Below are 17701 nucleotides of genomic sequence, written 5' to 3' on the forward strand. Positions count from 1 at the left end.
CCATCTCGGGGGCGACTTACAAGCATGGAGTGTCGTGGGCATTCACGAACCGGCAGGGGCATGGGTGGGTGTCCCTCGCTCCTACCCCAGCTCCCTTCTCTCGTACTCGTGTCCACCTCCTGAGATATTCTCGGGCAGAGATGAAATGGTTTGTTCGAAGCCCCTGCGGTCCTCAGAGTTACCCTCGGAACCACGGTGGGGCTCTCTCCTGCTGTCTCCTGTTCCATTCACCATGCAGGATACAGAACTGTTGCTAAATAAATCTCTGGACTGTGGCAGTGGCCAAGCTGATACTACAGGGCCCATTACCCAGGCAGGTGCAACTGGGAGGTAGGGGTCTTGGGATCACATCTTGATTCCGTCACCGCTTCCCTACATGAACTTGAGCAGCTTGTACATCTTTCTAGGCTTTTGCTTTCCCTTCTGTATCACGGGAGAGGTGCTGGCCTGGTTAGATCTCGAGGCTGCCTTCCTGCTCCGAGAGCCCCGGCCTGGGGGTCCATGCTGTAGGTCAAAGGTAGCATAAAGACAGCCCTGAACTCTCTGCTCTTCTTCTCGTCTACAGGCAAAGTCCAGTTTCCTCTCCCTGAATCCACACTGACCTTAATGACACACCTGAGAAGCAGAATGGGGGTGGGGGTGGGGGGAGGATGATGTCCTGGGACTTCCAAGGTTGGGTGCGGAGAAGCCTTGCAGCTTCTTGGAACACTCAATCTCGGGCTGCTCCCTTTGCAAACCTAGCCTGGAGAGGCCACGGGACGCACTCCGGTTGACAGCCCCAGCTGAGTTGAGGTCCAACCCTGTCTGCATACGTGAAGGGACCCTCTTGAAAGAAATCTCCCAGCTCCAGACGGCCCACCTGTCATGGATCAGAGGCAGACCACCCAGCTCAACGAACCCTTCCCATAGCCCGGACCCATAGAATGTGAGCGAAAACATTGGAAAAACGAAGATAAGCTGTGACTTCCTATTTCAAAAGGGGCCGAGAACAGATTTTGATCACCGCGTTGTCTGAGGGTTGACTCCATCAAAGGGCTGCTTCCCACGCTGGGAAAACCAGGGTAACGGAGGAACAGCATGAGCGGAAGGCTTCAGGGGGCAGCAGCTACACAGAGATGGTGAGAGTGTCCTCCACACAGTATTATGATGAAGTACCTCTGGTTTTCTTTGGTTTTGTCCTCTATCTTGATTAAAATTCTGCAGTGTTTATACTGCCACACAGAATAAATGGAAGCACAGCTTACTCTTCCAACTGTGCCTTGCTGACATCCTTATGTTTGTCAGATTTATACCATTTCTAATAGATGACAATTCTTTACTCTTTAGCACATTGAATGGGGAACACCAGGCTCCCTCCCCTTTCTGATGCTTTGTTCACTGTTACTTCCTCCATCCCTGGTCAAGAGGTGAGGGTCTCCCTGGAAATAATTGAACTTACCTAAATAACGAGGTAATTCTTTACATGGTATCTCCTGGATCCCCCTCCCTCCTCGTGTTATTGTTCACCCTGCACTAATGTCCCATCACTGCTGAAACAGATGACCACGAGCTTGGTGGCTGAAAACAGCACACATTTATTATTACCTCATGGTTCCATAGGTTAGAAGTCCAGCAAAGTTCTTACTTGGCTAAAACCAAGGTATTGGCAGGGCTGCGTTGCTTGCTGGAGGCTGGAGGGGGCGAATCCATTTCCTTGCCTTTTCCAACTGTTAGAGACTTTCCTGAGTTTGTAACCCACCCCTCTCCCCATTTGGAAAGGCAGCAATGTTGTGTCACTCCAAATTCCTCTGCTGCCTCCCCCTCTTCCACATTAAAGGACACTGGGATTACACTGGGCTCACCCTGATAATCCAGGGCAATCTCCACTTTTAAAAATTGGCTTATTAGCAACCTTACTTCCATATGCAAATTTAATCTCCACCTTTGTTGTACAAAGTAAAATATTCACAGGCTTCAGGCATTAGGGCCGCAGGAGCTATTACTCTGACTACCACACACCAAGTGACCCTCTCCAATTTGGGCAACTCTATACCTAAAGACCAAAATATCCCAAGATTACCACAGAAGAACCAGAAAACCAAGCCAAATGAGTAACTTTTTTTTTTCTTCTTCTTTAATTTGGAGATTCAGAAATTGAGGTCTAGATGGAAGGTGAAATATAATGATAATAATAATGGTAATGGGGAATTGGTGATGTGTTAGACAATTGGCTTCTCCACCTTTCAACCCTTGTCCCAGGGAAGAACTAAGGATTATTTGAGCTCGGAAAGAGAGGAATGTTGGAAATCAAACAAGATAGTCTTTCAAATGCTAGAGTATGTCTTCCAAAGAGATCCTGTGCTCCATTTGTGCCAGCCCTGTCCTTGGGGTGGTTGGGGAGAATGAGAGGCTATAGAAAATCCGGTGAGTTTGAGGGACTGGAAAGCAAAGAGTGTCTCTGCCTCCCTTGCCAGATAGTATCTGGTGGATGGCAAGTATGGTCGAGTGCTCTTCCTTGGCATGACAGCAGCCAACTACAAGTGCCTTCAAGGCCTACCTAAGTCAAGAGGTCTTCAGCTAGCTCCCCTCAGACCCTCATGCCCTCCATGTGAAGTAGAAGAGTGGATATCCTCAGAGGCACAGAAAGGCCATCTGATAGAGCCAACGGCCACAAATGACCTTGGGGAGGGGGATGGAGGGAGCCAGGAACCAGATGCCAGGATAAACCACGCGCCCATAAATCACATGGGGACAGAGGGGTCCTGGCACAATACGAGAAAGGAAAGAGAGTGATGGACAAGGGCCAGATAACACAGGCATTAGGCGTGATGGGCAGTGGTCCAGTACCCAATATCCCCTTTAGCCCCCATGCATAGACATACAACAGCCCCCTTTGAACTCAGACATTCAGGAAGAGGTGGGAAGCAGAACACCTAAGTTGAACTCGAAGTTTCTACCACCAACGGATGGACTAGCACAGAAATGAAATTCACGTACAGAAACGCTACAGAAAATTAAATAGGCTGTGCTCCTGATTTTCTGTGGCCCCAAATTTCATAACCACTGCACTAAAACATCTGCAATCGTGGTCTCGTCATCTTGCACAGAAATGGCACTTTGTAAATCCCTAATCATTTCCATTTATTTTCTTTGATTTTTTTTTTTTTCAGAAAACCTATGAGTTCAAGAGCTACTGCCCCCTTCTGAGAGATCAAGAAACGTAGACTAACAAGGTCAACGTAGATTCCAAAGCTCACCAATGACCAGGCCAGAACGTAAGCTCAGTTCACTCAGCCCAGCCTTCTTTCTCTGCCACCATCTCCTTTCTGCATCACAGGGAAGCAAACCAGCATGGTTCGGGCAAGAAGAATAATATTGAAAACGTGTCCCTGGACCTCTGCCTGACAACCGTGTGGTGGTGCCTTGGGAAGCCACTGCTTCCCAAGGGGTGGGGGCCCTGCTGGGGGCGCTGCTGCCCAGGCTTGTTGTGACCATGAGTTATTGGATGCAGACATGCCTTGAGAACTCTAAAGTGCTCTAAAAAGAAAAGCTATTATTACCTTTTTATTATTACCTAAGAAACTGCCAGATGGGGTTTCTTAGGAGAGGGGCTGCAAGAAAAAGTTTCTCTCTGCAGGTAGGACAAAGCATCTACAGTGAAATAAGAGAGGTTTTAAAGTTCGGAGTAAAAGTGGGTGTCTGCCCACCCACTCTGATGGTGCAGGGAAGAGCTTACCTCCATTGAGTCCTGAAGTTGCAGTTTTAACATTAGATCTTTAGAGAGGGATGGTCTCTGAAACTGCATCAGGAGGCTGAATTTTCTCTAAACCTCCAAGGAATGAATATTCTCTCTCTCTCTCTCTCTCTCTCTCTCTCTCTCTCTCTCTCTCGCCACTTTGCACTGAAGAGGGAAAAAGAGACACATCCCGCCTAGACACACACATGTGCGCACACATCTCTGCGTTCTGAGGTTTCATTCTTCTGGGACATCTATCTTCAAGGAAAGGGAGTTTAATTAATTCAGGAAACAGAACTGATGGATAAAGGGAATAGAGGCAGACAATGTATGCCTTTCAGAAATATCAGCTTCCTATGTTGGAGATAACACTGCTGATTTGGGACATCAAATTTTGAGGTGTGTGTCCACTGCCTAGCTTTACGACACGGGCCAATCCTTCTCTCTCTTACTGGGCCTCACCTTCCTACCTTCTTTCCTTCCTTCCTTCCTTCCTTCCTTCCTTCCTTCCTTCCTTCCTTCCTTCCTTCCTTCCTTCCTTCCTTTTTTTTAAGATTTTATTTATTCATTCATGAGAGACACACAGAGAGAGGCAGAGACACAGGCAGAGGGAGAAGCAGGCTCCTTGCAGGGAGCCCGATGTGGGACTCCATCCCAGGACCCCAGGATCATGTCCTGAGCCAAAGGCAGATGCTCAACCACTGAGCCACCCAGGTGACCCTTTGTCTTTCTTGTATTTTTTTATAAGATTTTATTTATTCATGAGAAACACAGAGAGAGAGAGAGAGAGAGGCAGAGACACAGGCAGAGGGAGAAGCAGGCCTGTGGGGAGCCTGATGCGGGACTCGATCCCAGGATTCCAGGATCATGACCTGAGCCAAGGCAGACACTCAACCACTGAGCCCCCCAGACGTCTCTGCGTCTCACTTTTCTATTACGCAAAATGGAGGGCTGGGTTGCAATAGTCTGAAGTAGATAGCTACTAACTCCAACCCCTCCCTTTCTGTTGCTTACACCCTACTTTTCCTTGAGATTCTCACTACCATGCATTTTCAGTGCGGGTGCCACTTGGCCAAAGTCCCAGGTATGACTGGGTCTCCAATGAGCCCAGTCCTTAACCCTGACCACAGCAACTGTGACACCAACGGGCATGAGGACCAAGCTGGCCCAATAGATGAAATCCTGTGACTTTAGCTGGAGGAACTAGGAAAAAGATGCTCCTTTTCAGTGGGGAAGTTCTAGTTGTCCAGAGAATGGCATGATGCTGAGGAAAGCAGAGCGAAGAGAAGAGGGATCAATGACACTGCTTGATCCCCTTAATCCTACTGCTTAGATTTCTATTTGATCTAACACATTTCTTCTTTTTGCCTAAGCTAGTTCTGAGTTTCTGTCACTTATAATCCTAAGAATTCTAATTTAAAAATCTCTAACTGCCCATCTACCTCTGAAGATCTGTTGATCTTTGAGTCTACAATACAGTTTATTACATTACCTCATTCTCTAGGAGTTTCTTCACTGTATTGGTCTCCTTGCCATTGTCTATTTCCCTACCTGTGGTGCAGGCACATTAAGAGCTGACTGCGTATTCTATTTCCTGCAGCCTCTCCCAGAGACGCAGCCCTGACCCACATCCCTGGCCCCATTCCTCCCTCCCTCCATCCTTTCTTTCTTTCTTCCTTATTTATTGAGATGGTTCAGGTGCTAAGTTGAAACAACAGATCCCCTGGGTGCTCCCTCAGTTTACTGGGTGGGATAAAGTTGAAAAAAGCTGGTCTCTTTTTCAAGACAAATGATCACAGGGGATATAAGGGATATAGTAGGCACGTGAAAACAGGAATAATCCTTAGAAGAGTATGGTCACTACTGCAAGGTGAGGAGGGAAAAGAAGATAAATCTGGAAAGATGTCTACTTGTTTGCTACACAGGCTGGGGCAGGGAGAGCAATTTACTCTGCAAAAGGACGCTAGGAGCAAAGGCTCTGAGGCATTAAATGGGCAAGTGTGTTCAAAGAACTACATCTAATTTACTCTACTGGCTTTGGTGTAGAATGAGGCAAAGTGATGGACAGGTTGCAAAAGGCCAAATCACGAAGGCATCGAATGCCAGACAAATAAATTCAGTCTGTAGGGCGATGTCTAACAAGTGAGCTTCCATGAGCACTCTCTCCCCACACATATAATACTCATTAAATTATTACAAAATCAGGATCCTGGGACCTAACGTCCTCTATAGGGGGGACTCTAGAACCTACACTTTAAACAAGCATCCTAGGTCATTCCTATAAAACAAACCATCCAGTTTGAAAGTTTCTTCTATAGGCAACAAAGATCCTCAAAGATCCTCTGTGCCCTTATCCCAGGCTAGATACTAGAGCTCCAGGCAGACAAGTCTGGCATTTCCCCTCCATGCCCTTGCCTTGACCATCCCACTCTTTTCCTAACGTAAGCTGACTCATTTTTTGAAGCCAGTTAAACACCAACTTTCCCAACTTCTACCAACTTTAAGGTCTCAGCTGAAACTTTCTCTTCTGGAAACATCTCATTGACATGATCCCACTGTGTCCACAGGGATGATACATGCCCTACCTCACCCCCAAATGAACAGTAACCTTCCTGAGGCCAGGAGCTCTCAAGGACCTATTGCATATTGGGCACTAAATTTCTGATATCTCATTTCCTTCTTCCGACAATTCCACAAGGTAAGCTTAATTCTCCCAGTTTGCAGATGAAGACACCGAGGTAGCCTGGCGTGCCAAAGGCCATAGAGGTAGACACTATGAGTACTGTGATTCTCTTTCACAAGATCCCCCTCTCAGGGAGGTGCCTCGAGCAAGCATCCTTGGCACCTGGGCCCACGCCATGTTCACAGGCCAATGGCACTTACCACACATCCCGAGGAGTCTACCTGGCGGTCAGACACGCACTTGAAGTTTCGTGTGCAGCCACCATTGTTCCGAGAGCAGTCACGCACAGGCCCAAAGGAGGACAGCAGGTCGTTGATGGTTTCAAAGTATGTGGACAGCATCGCTTCTTCCCTTGGAGACAAAATAGATGGTTAAACCCCAGAGACACGTGTGTCATTAGATTAAAAAAAATAAATATGCATTCATTCCATTTAAGAGCGTCATTTATGATACCTGTAATCAAGGAAATCATGTCAATACATATTTAAAAAGAAAACAGTAAAAGAAAATCCAACAGGTTTACCATCATATGACCTGATATTTGTCTACTTGTGATAAAGAGGAATATGCTTGGAACTCTGCACTTTTTATTTCATCAACTTTCATAATTTGGGAAGATAGTCCCAAGATTTCCATTTCACCAATAAGTGAACCGTGGCTCAGAAAAGTGAAGTGTCTTGCTGAAGTGCACCCAGCTTATAATTTGGCAGAACCAAAGCCTATGATAAGCTCCATCTGAGTCCAAAAGGGAGAAAGTTCTTTCCACTATACGACGCCTTAGCTCACACTATATTTTTCTACAGATTCCAGATCTCCCCATAGCAACTCAGCAAAATGGGCCATTCCTGTTATTCCCACTTAAGATACAAATTGAAACTCTAAATGGTAGGGGACTTACCGCAAATTACAAAGCCTATAAACAACAGAGCCAAGACACAGACACAGGATTGTCTGACTCTAGAACCTTAGAAGTTTATTTTTCATACTATTACATTAAAATCACACCATCCAGACTGGCAGCAACAGCGGTTTGAAAGGTCATGGAATTCTAGGCGAATGCATCCTTCCTCCCAAATGAGGTTCCCAAGAATAAGACTGGACTAGGTTCCATAATCCATGGATCTGCCAAAATTTTATTAGAGGAGATATACAGACAGGAGTTTTTGGATGCTATTTTCTGGAAAAGGATATCCTAGCACTGGAGCATCTGTAATGCCCACAGTTGCAAGAGATATTAAAGGGATACCACAGTGGGAAGAGGAACCTGTTATCCTATGGACCTAGGACTCGTGGAATCCAGAAGTGTGAAAGAAAGGAGATGCTTGTTGCAAGAAGAGGCCAGGGAGCACTACTGGTGATGCCCTTGGACCATCCTTCATCTTTCTCCCACTGTTCCCTCCATAAGCATGGAGTTCTAGGTTTTGGTGTCCTAGCTTATTTTATTTATTTATTTATTTTTTACCTCCAGAATAGTCCCCTTCTGCACTATCTTTCATACTAACTGCCAGCGAACCTTGTAAATTCCAGCTCTAATTAGACACCACACCATCAATAATAGCTCTCCATTACTTACAGAAGAAAATCTCAAGTAGTTTCTCTGGCACTTGAGGTCCTTCATAATTTGGTCCCTGCCTACCTGTCCAGCCCCATTTACCCTGTCCTCATCCTCTCTACTAGTTAGCCATAGGTCTCTTCTCATTCCCTAAACACACTATCTTAGGTTAGGTTCTCTGAGAACAGACTCTGAAACAGAGGTGCACACAGTAGGTTTTTCAAGGATCCCTCTTATATACTTGTAGGAAGTGAGCAAGGCAGGACTGGACAAGGCAGAGGCTGACCTGCAATGTAGTGAATGCATATAGATCTGAAGCTTCCGTTTGTCCTTAGGGGAGCCCTAGAGCTGGGTGGTCTTTTAAGGATGTTCTGATTAGAGATAAGAGATCCCCCATCCCCCCCGCCCCGCATCACCATGTTGGCCAGTCACTGGCCAAGGGCTGCCATCTGGATGATGGTATCCTTGGGTGAGGCAGTTCCCTGTGGCTGAGGGCAATACCCAGTGAGGAACACCACTACAGGCCATGAGGCACAATCCAGGAGATGGGCAGGTCAGCCCTGAGGAAGGGATCTGAGTATAGTATGTACCTTTACCTCTCTGAATCCTTAATCATGCTCTTGGGTCTGGAATGCTTATCTCTAACTTCTCTCCTTGACAAAAATCCTAAGAATACTTCAAAACTATTCACATCCATCCATCCATCCATCCATCCATCCATCCATCCATCCATCCAACCATCCATCCATCCATCCATATATTGCACGTATTTACTGAGTGCTTACTCCCATAGCAGGCACTATTCCGGGTACTTGGGATGCAGAAGTGACAGATGACAAAGACCTCACCTCCCCAGAGCTTGCTATGACCTCCTTGATGAAGCCCTGTCTACATCCCCCAACCACAATTAATTTCTTTTCTGAGCACACTGTTTGAATCTATTAGCTCACTGGTCTTAATCATCAGCCCTATGATTTCCCAGAAAGACTATAAGCCTTTTGAGCAAATGGCTCAAGAGTTACTCATCCCTGTCTAGCCCCCAGCACAAGGCCTGGCAAAAACTTGTGATAAGTAAATATTTTCCAGAAGAAACTGAGAAAACACCAGGAGGCATGGATGCAGCCTCCACCTATCACTGGTTTCACCAAGAGTCTCTCCAACAGGATACTCCCCTGCCCACCCCCAACTCCCAAGTCCTTCAGGGTCAGATCTGTAGTATAGGGACAACAGAGAAGACTCCAGAGAGCTGCTGGACTATCGCTCACTTCCCAACCTGACACAGAATGAGGTCAGGATGGCAGGTGGCTGAGGCATAGAGACTCTTGGGAGACTTGCCACTTTTTTTTTTTTAAGATTTTATTTATTTATTCATGAGAGACAGAGAGAGAGAGAGGCAGAGACACAGGCAGAGGGAGAAGCAGGCTCCCTGCAGGGAGCCCAATGTCCTGGGACTCCAGGATCACACCCTGGACCAAAAGCAGGTGTTCAACTGCTGAGCCACCTGGGTGTCCCAACTTGCCACTTTTGAGTCACAGAAAGAGATGAGGATTGAGAAGACATTAAAGCTATTAAAATATTAATATCCTTGGAGAAGAAGTGAGAAGTAAAAAGAGGAGATAAAGACAGCAGGAGAGATGAGCTGAGAAGGTATGAGGCCACGTAAAGAGATAAACATGTAGAGAAATTGCTAGAAAGGGATGGATGGATGAATGGATGGATGCATGGATGGGTGGGTGGATGGACACACAGAGAGACACATCCAGAGAAGTGTCACATAGAGATTAAAAGAGAGGAATATGGAGGCAGAGAAAGTATGTGAAAAGACACAGAAATGAAGAGCTAGACTAGAAAGAAACAGGAGTAGGAAACAGAGATTAACAAAGGAGAAAACATCAAGGTAAACAGAACAAGGGTGTCGCATATGCAGTTACACGGGGAGGGGGAGCTCCGGGGAGAGGGGAAGGGGGGGCAGGGGAGTGGATGGCGAAGGAGGCCGCCTCAGAAAAACAGAGAATGAAAGTGAAGAAAAAGAGCCTGAGCGAGTGGAGGAGAACACACACAGGGACACGGAGAGCAGTCGGAGAATGACAAAGAGAAACAAAGGACGAGAAGAGAAAAACAAGCAAAAAATGTCACCTTGCAGTGGAACCTGGAGACAGCTCAGGCTATACAAATAAGAAGGCTGTTAGCTTTTAAAAGGATTGATTCTGCATAAACATCAGTTACATGAGGGGAACATTATTTAAAACACAAAGACCTGACACCGGGGCTGTTACTGAGTCTAGCAGCGGTTGTGTCAGGCTGGAGAAATGAAGAATCATCAGGCGCAAGTGAGAGAAGTAGCTCAAGGCAGACTCTGACATTTTTTTTTGACTCCTGGCTTCATCCCTCATCCCAGCTGCTGGGTTCAGGATCTGGGGGCTGTTGGAGCTCCAGGGGGCCCCAGGAGCTGGGGCAAAGGATCAGGGGATTAGCACTGCGGGTGGAGGAGAGATCTGGGTGGGCCACAGCCTTGCCAGAAATCACCACCAGCACATCTCCACCTGCAACCTCCAGGGCACCTCTTGTGCGTGGCCACCGTGCGAGGCTCCCTCCCCGGGCCTCTGACTCCAACCTGCAGCTGGAGAGACCGGGTCTTGGTGGTGGGTGGGTGGGGGGCGGTGAGGGTGCTCCCTGCACTTGCCCTGGTTCAGGAGGTGGAGGGACCCGGCGGGGGGGGGGTGGTGGCATCAGGTCTGCCTGACGTCAGGTCCGGAGCTTAGTCTGTGCTGTGGCTGAGCTGGGCCAACCTGCCCTGTGCCCCTGGCCGAGTCTGAACTCTCCTAACAGGAGAGCCGGTGGTGATCTGCGTGCAATCCCTCTGCGTCCTGGAGGAGGAAGACTGGGAAGGGCAGAAACCCATGGGGCATCCGCAGCATCTCAGGCCTCCGGTGCTGCGTCCTGGCCTCCGTCCGTGCTGGCATAAGGGGGGGCGTGCGGTGCCCTCACTTCCCAGAGCCGCCCCAACCGCTGCCTGAAGCCGGATGATCCAGAACAAGAGGAGCTTACTTCCTCCCAGTTCTGAAGGTTGGACGTCCGCACCCAAGGTGTCAGCAGAGCTCTGCCTCCTCCGCAGGCTCTCGGGGAGAATCCTTGCGTGCCCCCGCAGTTTCCCGTGGCGCCTGGTACCCCCAGCCATCCCCTGGCGAGGGCCAAGCCACCCTAACCTCTGCCTCCATCCTCAAATGACCTTCCTCCTGCGTCTTCACCTCTTCTCACAGCGACACCATCCTCCGAGCCAGCGTTCACCCCAACCCATGACCACCTGACCTCAATCATAGCGGCAAACACCCTATTTCCAAAGAAGGTCCCATTCTGAGGGGCCCGGTGGACAGGAATTTTGGGGCGATGTGACTCAACCCGCTTGCCCGTGGCTCCGAGGAAAGTCCTCAAGCTCACGCAGTAGGACAGAGGCGGGACTAGAACACGGCGGTCCTTGCTCCTACTCCAGGGCTCCTGACCCCACGGCAACCCTTCCGGCTCCACGGCCTGCATGTCACACCATTTACGAGGCCTGTAAGGTCTCAGACAAAGGACCACGATGAAGCCACGTCTCCTTCATTTGAGAGAAGAGACCAACTTTGATCAAGTACGTAACACACCCCAGGCAGCACGGGGAGCGGCGAGCTTCTCTTTATAGGACTCCATAGTGAGTATCTTAGGCTTTGCAAGCCATACAGTCTCTGGGTAGCCAACTACTCAATTCTGCTTTTACCACATCCAAGCAGCCACAGAAAATATGCGACGATGATATGCAAAATGCAGTGTGTTAACGCGGGTACGTTTCCATAAAACGGCACGTACAAAAAGACACAGCAGGCTGGTGTGTGCTCCGGGTGCACGTTTTCTTGTTTGTTTGTTCTTTTTTTATGGGAACGCCCACAGGTCCTGTTGGAGTCCGGATTTGAACCCAGGTATGCCCAACTCTCCAACCCACATTCCTTCTCCTACATGAAGTTTCATCTGTATCTGAGTCTTCTCATCTGTAAAGTGGAAACAGGAGGTTTCTAGCTCCCGACATTGTAGGGTCATTGCGAGAACGCAAGGACACGATGCACAGAAGCCCGACGCAAATCTATTCATCAGCCATTCATCCAAGACACCTTTGGGCACCCACGGCGGGCCGCGTACTGAGCTGACCATCCACCGGCTCTCCTCCGGCCTCTCCAGGCCTCTGTTCCTGCACCTGCCAGGGTTCAGACGCTGTCTGTGGTGTTTCCAAGCGCCTCTCCAGCTCTGGCATCCGGATTCTTTCTTCCTGATAATACTGGTTTCAAAACTGAGTCAACCAGACCCCAGCAGGCCGAGTGAGGTTGCCGTCTCCACGCTACCTGACTGCTCAAGTGCAGATGCCTCACCTGGGATCCGTTCGGCTGAGTCAGCAGAGCCCCACACAGAGTGAGCATTAGGGAGGGCAGCTGGGAACAGATGCTGACATGGCCTGCTCTTAATAAACTCCAGGGGAGGTCTGTGTCACTCACAGGGAGGTGTGAATGGATGACTCAGGGCTCACACACTGACAAGACCCCATGGATGCAGACTAATCATTCTCTAACAACAGCCAGCAGCCTTGTTTCCTAAACTCCCAAGGAGGGAAGAACCTGGGACAGGCGTCTCCGCCCCAGCAATATGAGCAGCAGTGTAGACCAGTGGATACGCAGCAGCTATGTCTCCTGGCTTCAGCCACTGTGAGATGTTGGACAAGCCCCTTACCTTCTGAGCCTCCACTGTCTCATCTGAAAAAGGGGTATATGAACACCTACCTGGCTGAGCTAGCATGAGCAATAAAGTAGACAACACACGTAGGATGTTCCCCACACAGAAAGTGCCCCGTGCCTCGTAGTAATTAATCAGTACCATCTGAGCGTCCGTCAAAGTTGCAAGAACCATGACTCGAGAATGTAAGGAGCTGGGACGCCTGGGTGGCTCAGTGGTTGAGAGTCTGCCTTCGGCTCAGAGTGTGACCCCGGGCTCCCCGCAGGGAGCCTGCTTCTCCCTCTGCCTGGGTCTCTGTTTCTCTTCCTGTGTCTCTCATGAATAAATAAATAAAACCTTTAAAAAAATAATATTAAAAAGAGAGAGAGAATGTAAGGAGCTCCAGGTAGGAGAAGGAAGGTCCTGGGAACTCGTATTGTCCATTTACTCATCCAAATTTTTCACCGATGCCTAATTTTTTCTGGGGCCCAAACTGGTTCCTGGAGCACGTAGCCATAGGTGTGACCCAGCATGTGCTAGGAAGATAGAAACCCACACACACACACACACGTTAAACTAGCAATTGAACGGGGGCTATGGGATCATAAAGAAGAAGCCCCCTCAGTCAGACTCTGGAAGTGGGGAGTCAGATGAGGCTTTTATTTATTTATTTATTTATTTAGATTTAATTTACTTATTCATGAGAGACCCAGGCAGAGGGAGAAGCAGGTTCCCTGCGGGGAGCCCGATGTGGGACTCGATCCCGGGACCCCAGGATCATGCCCTGAGCCCAAGGCAGACGCTCAACCCCTGAGCCCCACAGGTGTCCCGAGACAAGGCTTTTAAGACGGGGGTGTATTGAACCTGAGACATGAAGGATGAGCAGGAATTGGCCAGATGAAGGAGAGTGGTGTGGGATAAGAATATCCCAGGCAGAGGGAACAGAATATGTTAAGCCCCAGAGAGGTAGGGGAATTTTAAGCAAGTGTTGGGAGGAGGTGGGGGGTGGCAAAGGATGGGGCAGCAGAGGCCGCCAGCAGGCCAGTCCAGGCACTTCTGGACTTACTCTGGGAGCCATGAGGTGGCCTCCAGGGGTTGCTAAAAGCAGATCCTACTTTTATTTAGACTGACAACAAAGACATTTTATATAAATTGTTACGGTGATAAGAACAACAACGATAGTTCGTGCTTCTTGGGCATTCATAACGCCCGGAAATGCATCAAGCATTGCTTGTGTCAACCTACTTAATCCTCATTAAAAAAAAATGATGTAAATTATATGGTCAACCCCATTTGACAGAAGAAGAAACTGAGGCATCATTTTGAGGATGAAGGCTGTGCTGAGACCAACGGAAGACAATGTAGGTACAGTCCCAGGACAGTGGCTGGCACACGGCAACCGCTTTATAAACATCAGTTATAAGAGGCTTCCGGGCAGGGGAACACTGGCACAGGCCACAGGGAGGCAGATTTGGGCTTTTCTAACATTAGAGCCACCGAGCCAGGTCCCGCTGCTGTTGGCCACTGTGGGATTGCAAAACTGAGGACGGATGGCCATTTTCTGGGCTGGTTGTGGGGGAGAGTCCAGCTTCCAGGGAGGGCTGTACAGTGATGGGAAAAACCACGGATAATGTCTACTGACAACTTAAGACAATGAAAGATATTTTATTTTTAAATTTTATTTATTTTATTATTTTATTTTGCAGAGAGAGAGAGAGAGAGAGAGCACAAGCAGGGGGAGTGGCAGGCAGAAGGAGAGGGAAAAGCAGGCTCCCTGCTGAGCAGAGAGCCCAACACTGGGCTGGATCCCAGGACCCCGGGGTCATGACCTGAGCCCAAGGCAGACACTTAGCCGATGGAGCCACCCAGGTGCCCCAGGACACCAAAGCTTTGATGAAACAAGGCTATTTCTTGCCATAGCCCTGTGGGAGGGTGCTATGGGGTGCCCTTCTGTTGACTAAAGAAAGGCACACTCTTGTATGCAGGGACCAGCACTTGGGGTGTGTGTGGGGGGTTGGCCCGTGTCACACAGCGGGGGTCTGCCCTGGTGCATCCGACTCCAAGCCAATGGTGTCCTGTTTTCCTCCTTATGATCCCTTCCCAGCTGGAGCTTCTGGGGCTGCAGTTCCAGCTGACACTTATCATCCCCCTTCCTCTAGCAATTATGGCTTGTGCTAATTTAGGTCAAGAATATCTATTGCTGGGCAGAGTGGTCTCCTAGCTTCCTGGGAGTGGCTTGCAGGCTTCCTGCATGCTGACATTCTTGCTCACTCGCTTCCCCCAGTGTGCTGGGTGCGCTGCAGCTGTTCGGTGAATAAGCACAGGCGGTGAAGGAAGAGGAGGCACAAATGGGGCCCATCAGCTGTGTGGTCTTGGGGACAAAGGGAAAATGACTGCGAGTGTTCGCTGCCCCTCTGTGAAATGAGGACAGTCTCATCAGCTCACGGGGGCTGTGGTCAGGACTCCAGGAGATAAAAGCTATCAGAGCCCCTGCTCTTCAGCAGACCCAACAGCGGCCTCCATGAGGGGCTGCTGTGTTTCAGAAGTGCATTTGTTCATCTCGTGAATATTTACCCAGCCCTGGAGCGGGGGCGGCTGGAGCTTCAGGACACAGGGAAGAGCAAAAGGGCAAGGGCTTTGTTCTCTTGCAACACACAGCCCAGTTAGTGGCACAGAGTCACCCAGCAAGTCCCCGTGTCTATGCCTCCTTCTAGACCTGTGCCTCGGGCCACTGGGTGGCTCAGCGGTTGAGTGTCTGCCTTGGGCTCAGGGCGTGACCCCGGAGTCCCGGGTGGGAGTCCCGCATCGGGCTCCCTGAAGGGAGCCTGCATCTCCCTCTGCCTGTGTCTCTGCCTCTCTCTTTGGGTTTCTCATGAATAAATAAATAAAATCTTTTAAAAAAATAAACCTGTGCCTACGTCTGTGTCTGTATCTATAGTTACAGACTGGGATAGATGCTTTAAAAAGAGGGTACTCGGAGGGCATACGTCAGAGGGGCCAGTCTAATCTAGGGAGGTGAGGATGGGAGCTGGGGACTAGCAGGAGCTCATTTCCCCACAGAGCATCAGGCCCTGAGGCTAAATCTGCCATTGGCCTGGTGAAGTTTTGTCACGCCGGGGCTGTCCCCAGGAGCGTGGGGAGAACGTGTGACGCCCCCCTGACGTGCACCATGACCGTGGAGTCCATCTGATCTCTGAGGCCGTCACTCCTTGGCAAAAAGCCACCACCTTGTCCCAACTGCTCAGTCATAGAAATCTTCCTCCTCACCGCCCCCCGCCCCGTTTCTCCTGCCCCTTGGGAATCCCCATCATCCTATTAAAAAAAGGAACTATTATTTAGGAAGTTCAGTGACAAATGCTGAGGCTTGAGGATTATTTATTTATGCAATACTCCCATGGCGTCATTGAGGGCTCCTTAGGGTTCTCACCTCCTTGAGAAGCTCATTAGGAAGGGCCCCAGGGGTGGGAGGGCACTGGGTTCTCAGGGGCAGCTGCTCAGAAAGTTCAGGTGGGAGCATGCCTGCTGCCCAGGGAGGGGAGGGAGACCCCAGTGCCCTGGGGTGCCAGGGGGTGCTGCCTGGAGCCAGCAGAGGGTAAATGGGGTTGTGTCCTCCAGTAGGAAGAGCACGGGCTGGAGGCTCCAGGCATGCGACCTGTGTCCGGCTCTGCGGTGTGTCCCTAGGTGACTTTCCATCCTCTCTGAGCCTCTCAGGTTCCACGTGTATACGACAGGGTGATCGCGAAGGGTCCTTACAGCTCAGGTTTAAAGACAGAGTGGAAATATAAGGCTGGGGTCGTGGGGACAGACAATACCCATTGCTTCCACTGTATGTGTCATTGCCAGTGTTGGGTACCTACGGGAATCAAGGGACTTACACAATCTGCAGGGAAATCTGAGCGTATCACCGTGTGCTACCACGAGGAAGCCGTGGGCTCAAACCAGGCCCCACCACTTCTCCGTGGAGGAAACTGTCACAACTCATTTCGACTCCCTGGGGCTCAGCATCCTCAAGCGAGGCCACAGCACCTAACTCTTAGGGGACGCTGATGATCACGAGATAATAAAAGCTCCATGAGGCCAGGGCTCTGGTGCCCTCACCCCCAGTCCAGCGCTGGACAGGCTTCCAGATTATTGCACAAATAAATGAATGCAAACTGCTGTCAACTGCTCCGCCTATGCACTCATTTTGATCGTTGTGTTGTTACTAACGATAGCAGACTTTTCCTCAGTCCTGAAAGTTATTCAAACCAGGGACCAGGGGCTCTCAACTCGGTGCCCAAGACCCCTTTGCCAGCCCAGAGGTATACGCGCCACGTCTCAGAATAATGTTTTTAAATGCCTAAAATCAAATGCAGAAAACATTACAAAAGAAGCCACTTAACAAACGCAGTTTTTAAAGAGCCAGCTGCAATATAATAATATATAAGCTTCTTTGTTGACACATTAACTAAAAAGATCTAGTAACAGATGCAATAATGACCATAAACTGGAACTAGGGATGAGCATAAACTACATTTCGAGATCTGCAAAAATGAAGGATGATACAAAAATGCATGTGATTTCTTTTAGTGACAAAGTCAGAGGTGCTGCTAGCACACCCACGTCTGTCGTAGAAGAACATGCTAAATTTCAATAGCGGTTGGCGAAAGTAGAAATGCGTTATTTTTCCATGTTATTTCATGGACCTCCAGCATGACGCCAGGTTGAGAGCCTCTGCCTAGACCGACACTTTGGCAGAGGACGTTTCTCCCTGAATATCTGCTGGTGTGTGAGTAGAGCCCAAAGCTTGGATCTAGAGAAGCAGAGGCAGGATGTTCAAACCCCGCTAGGATCTCCCCAACATCGCTCCCTCTCAGCAGGGCCTGGGCGGGGTGCTACAGGGAGGGCAGGCTTGGGCTTCTGGCAGAAATTTCACAAAGCTCTCAGCGGTGTGTCCTTGCGCGGGGGACCCCCTTCCCTGAGCCTCTGTTTCCTCATCTATAAATGCATCATTAAATGCATCACTGCTGTGTTTCCT

General features: G+C 49.3%; 1 protein-coding gene across 4 annotated transcripts in view; it reads right to left on the bottom strand.

Moving 5' to 3' along the window:
* ASTN2 (astrotactin 2) overlaps nucleotides 1-17701 on the bottom strand; it is an 852112-nt gene that overhangs the window by 346157 nt on the left and 488254 nt on the right. For all 4 annotated transcript variants that reach the window (XM_038553226.1, XM_038553225.1, XM_038553224.1 and 1 more), the window contains one exon: nucleotides 6599-6749. In XM_038553226.1, the coding sequence (XP_038409154.1) occupies nucleotides 6599-6749 (151 nt within the window). The remainder of the gene's footprint in view (nucleotides 1-6598; nucleotides 6750-17701) is intronic.

This window comes from Canis lupus, chromosome 11, assembly GCF_011100685.1.
Source record: "Canis lupus familiaris isolate Mischka breed German Shepherd chromosome 11, alternate assembly UU_Cfam_GSD_1.0, whole genome shotgun sequence".
Lineage (NCBI taxonomy): Eukaryota > Metazoa > Chordata > Mammalia > Carnivora > Canidae > Canis > Canis lupus.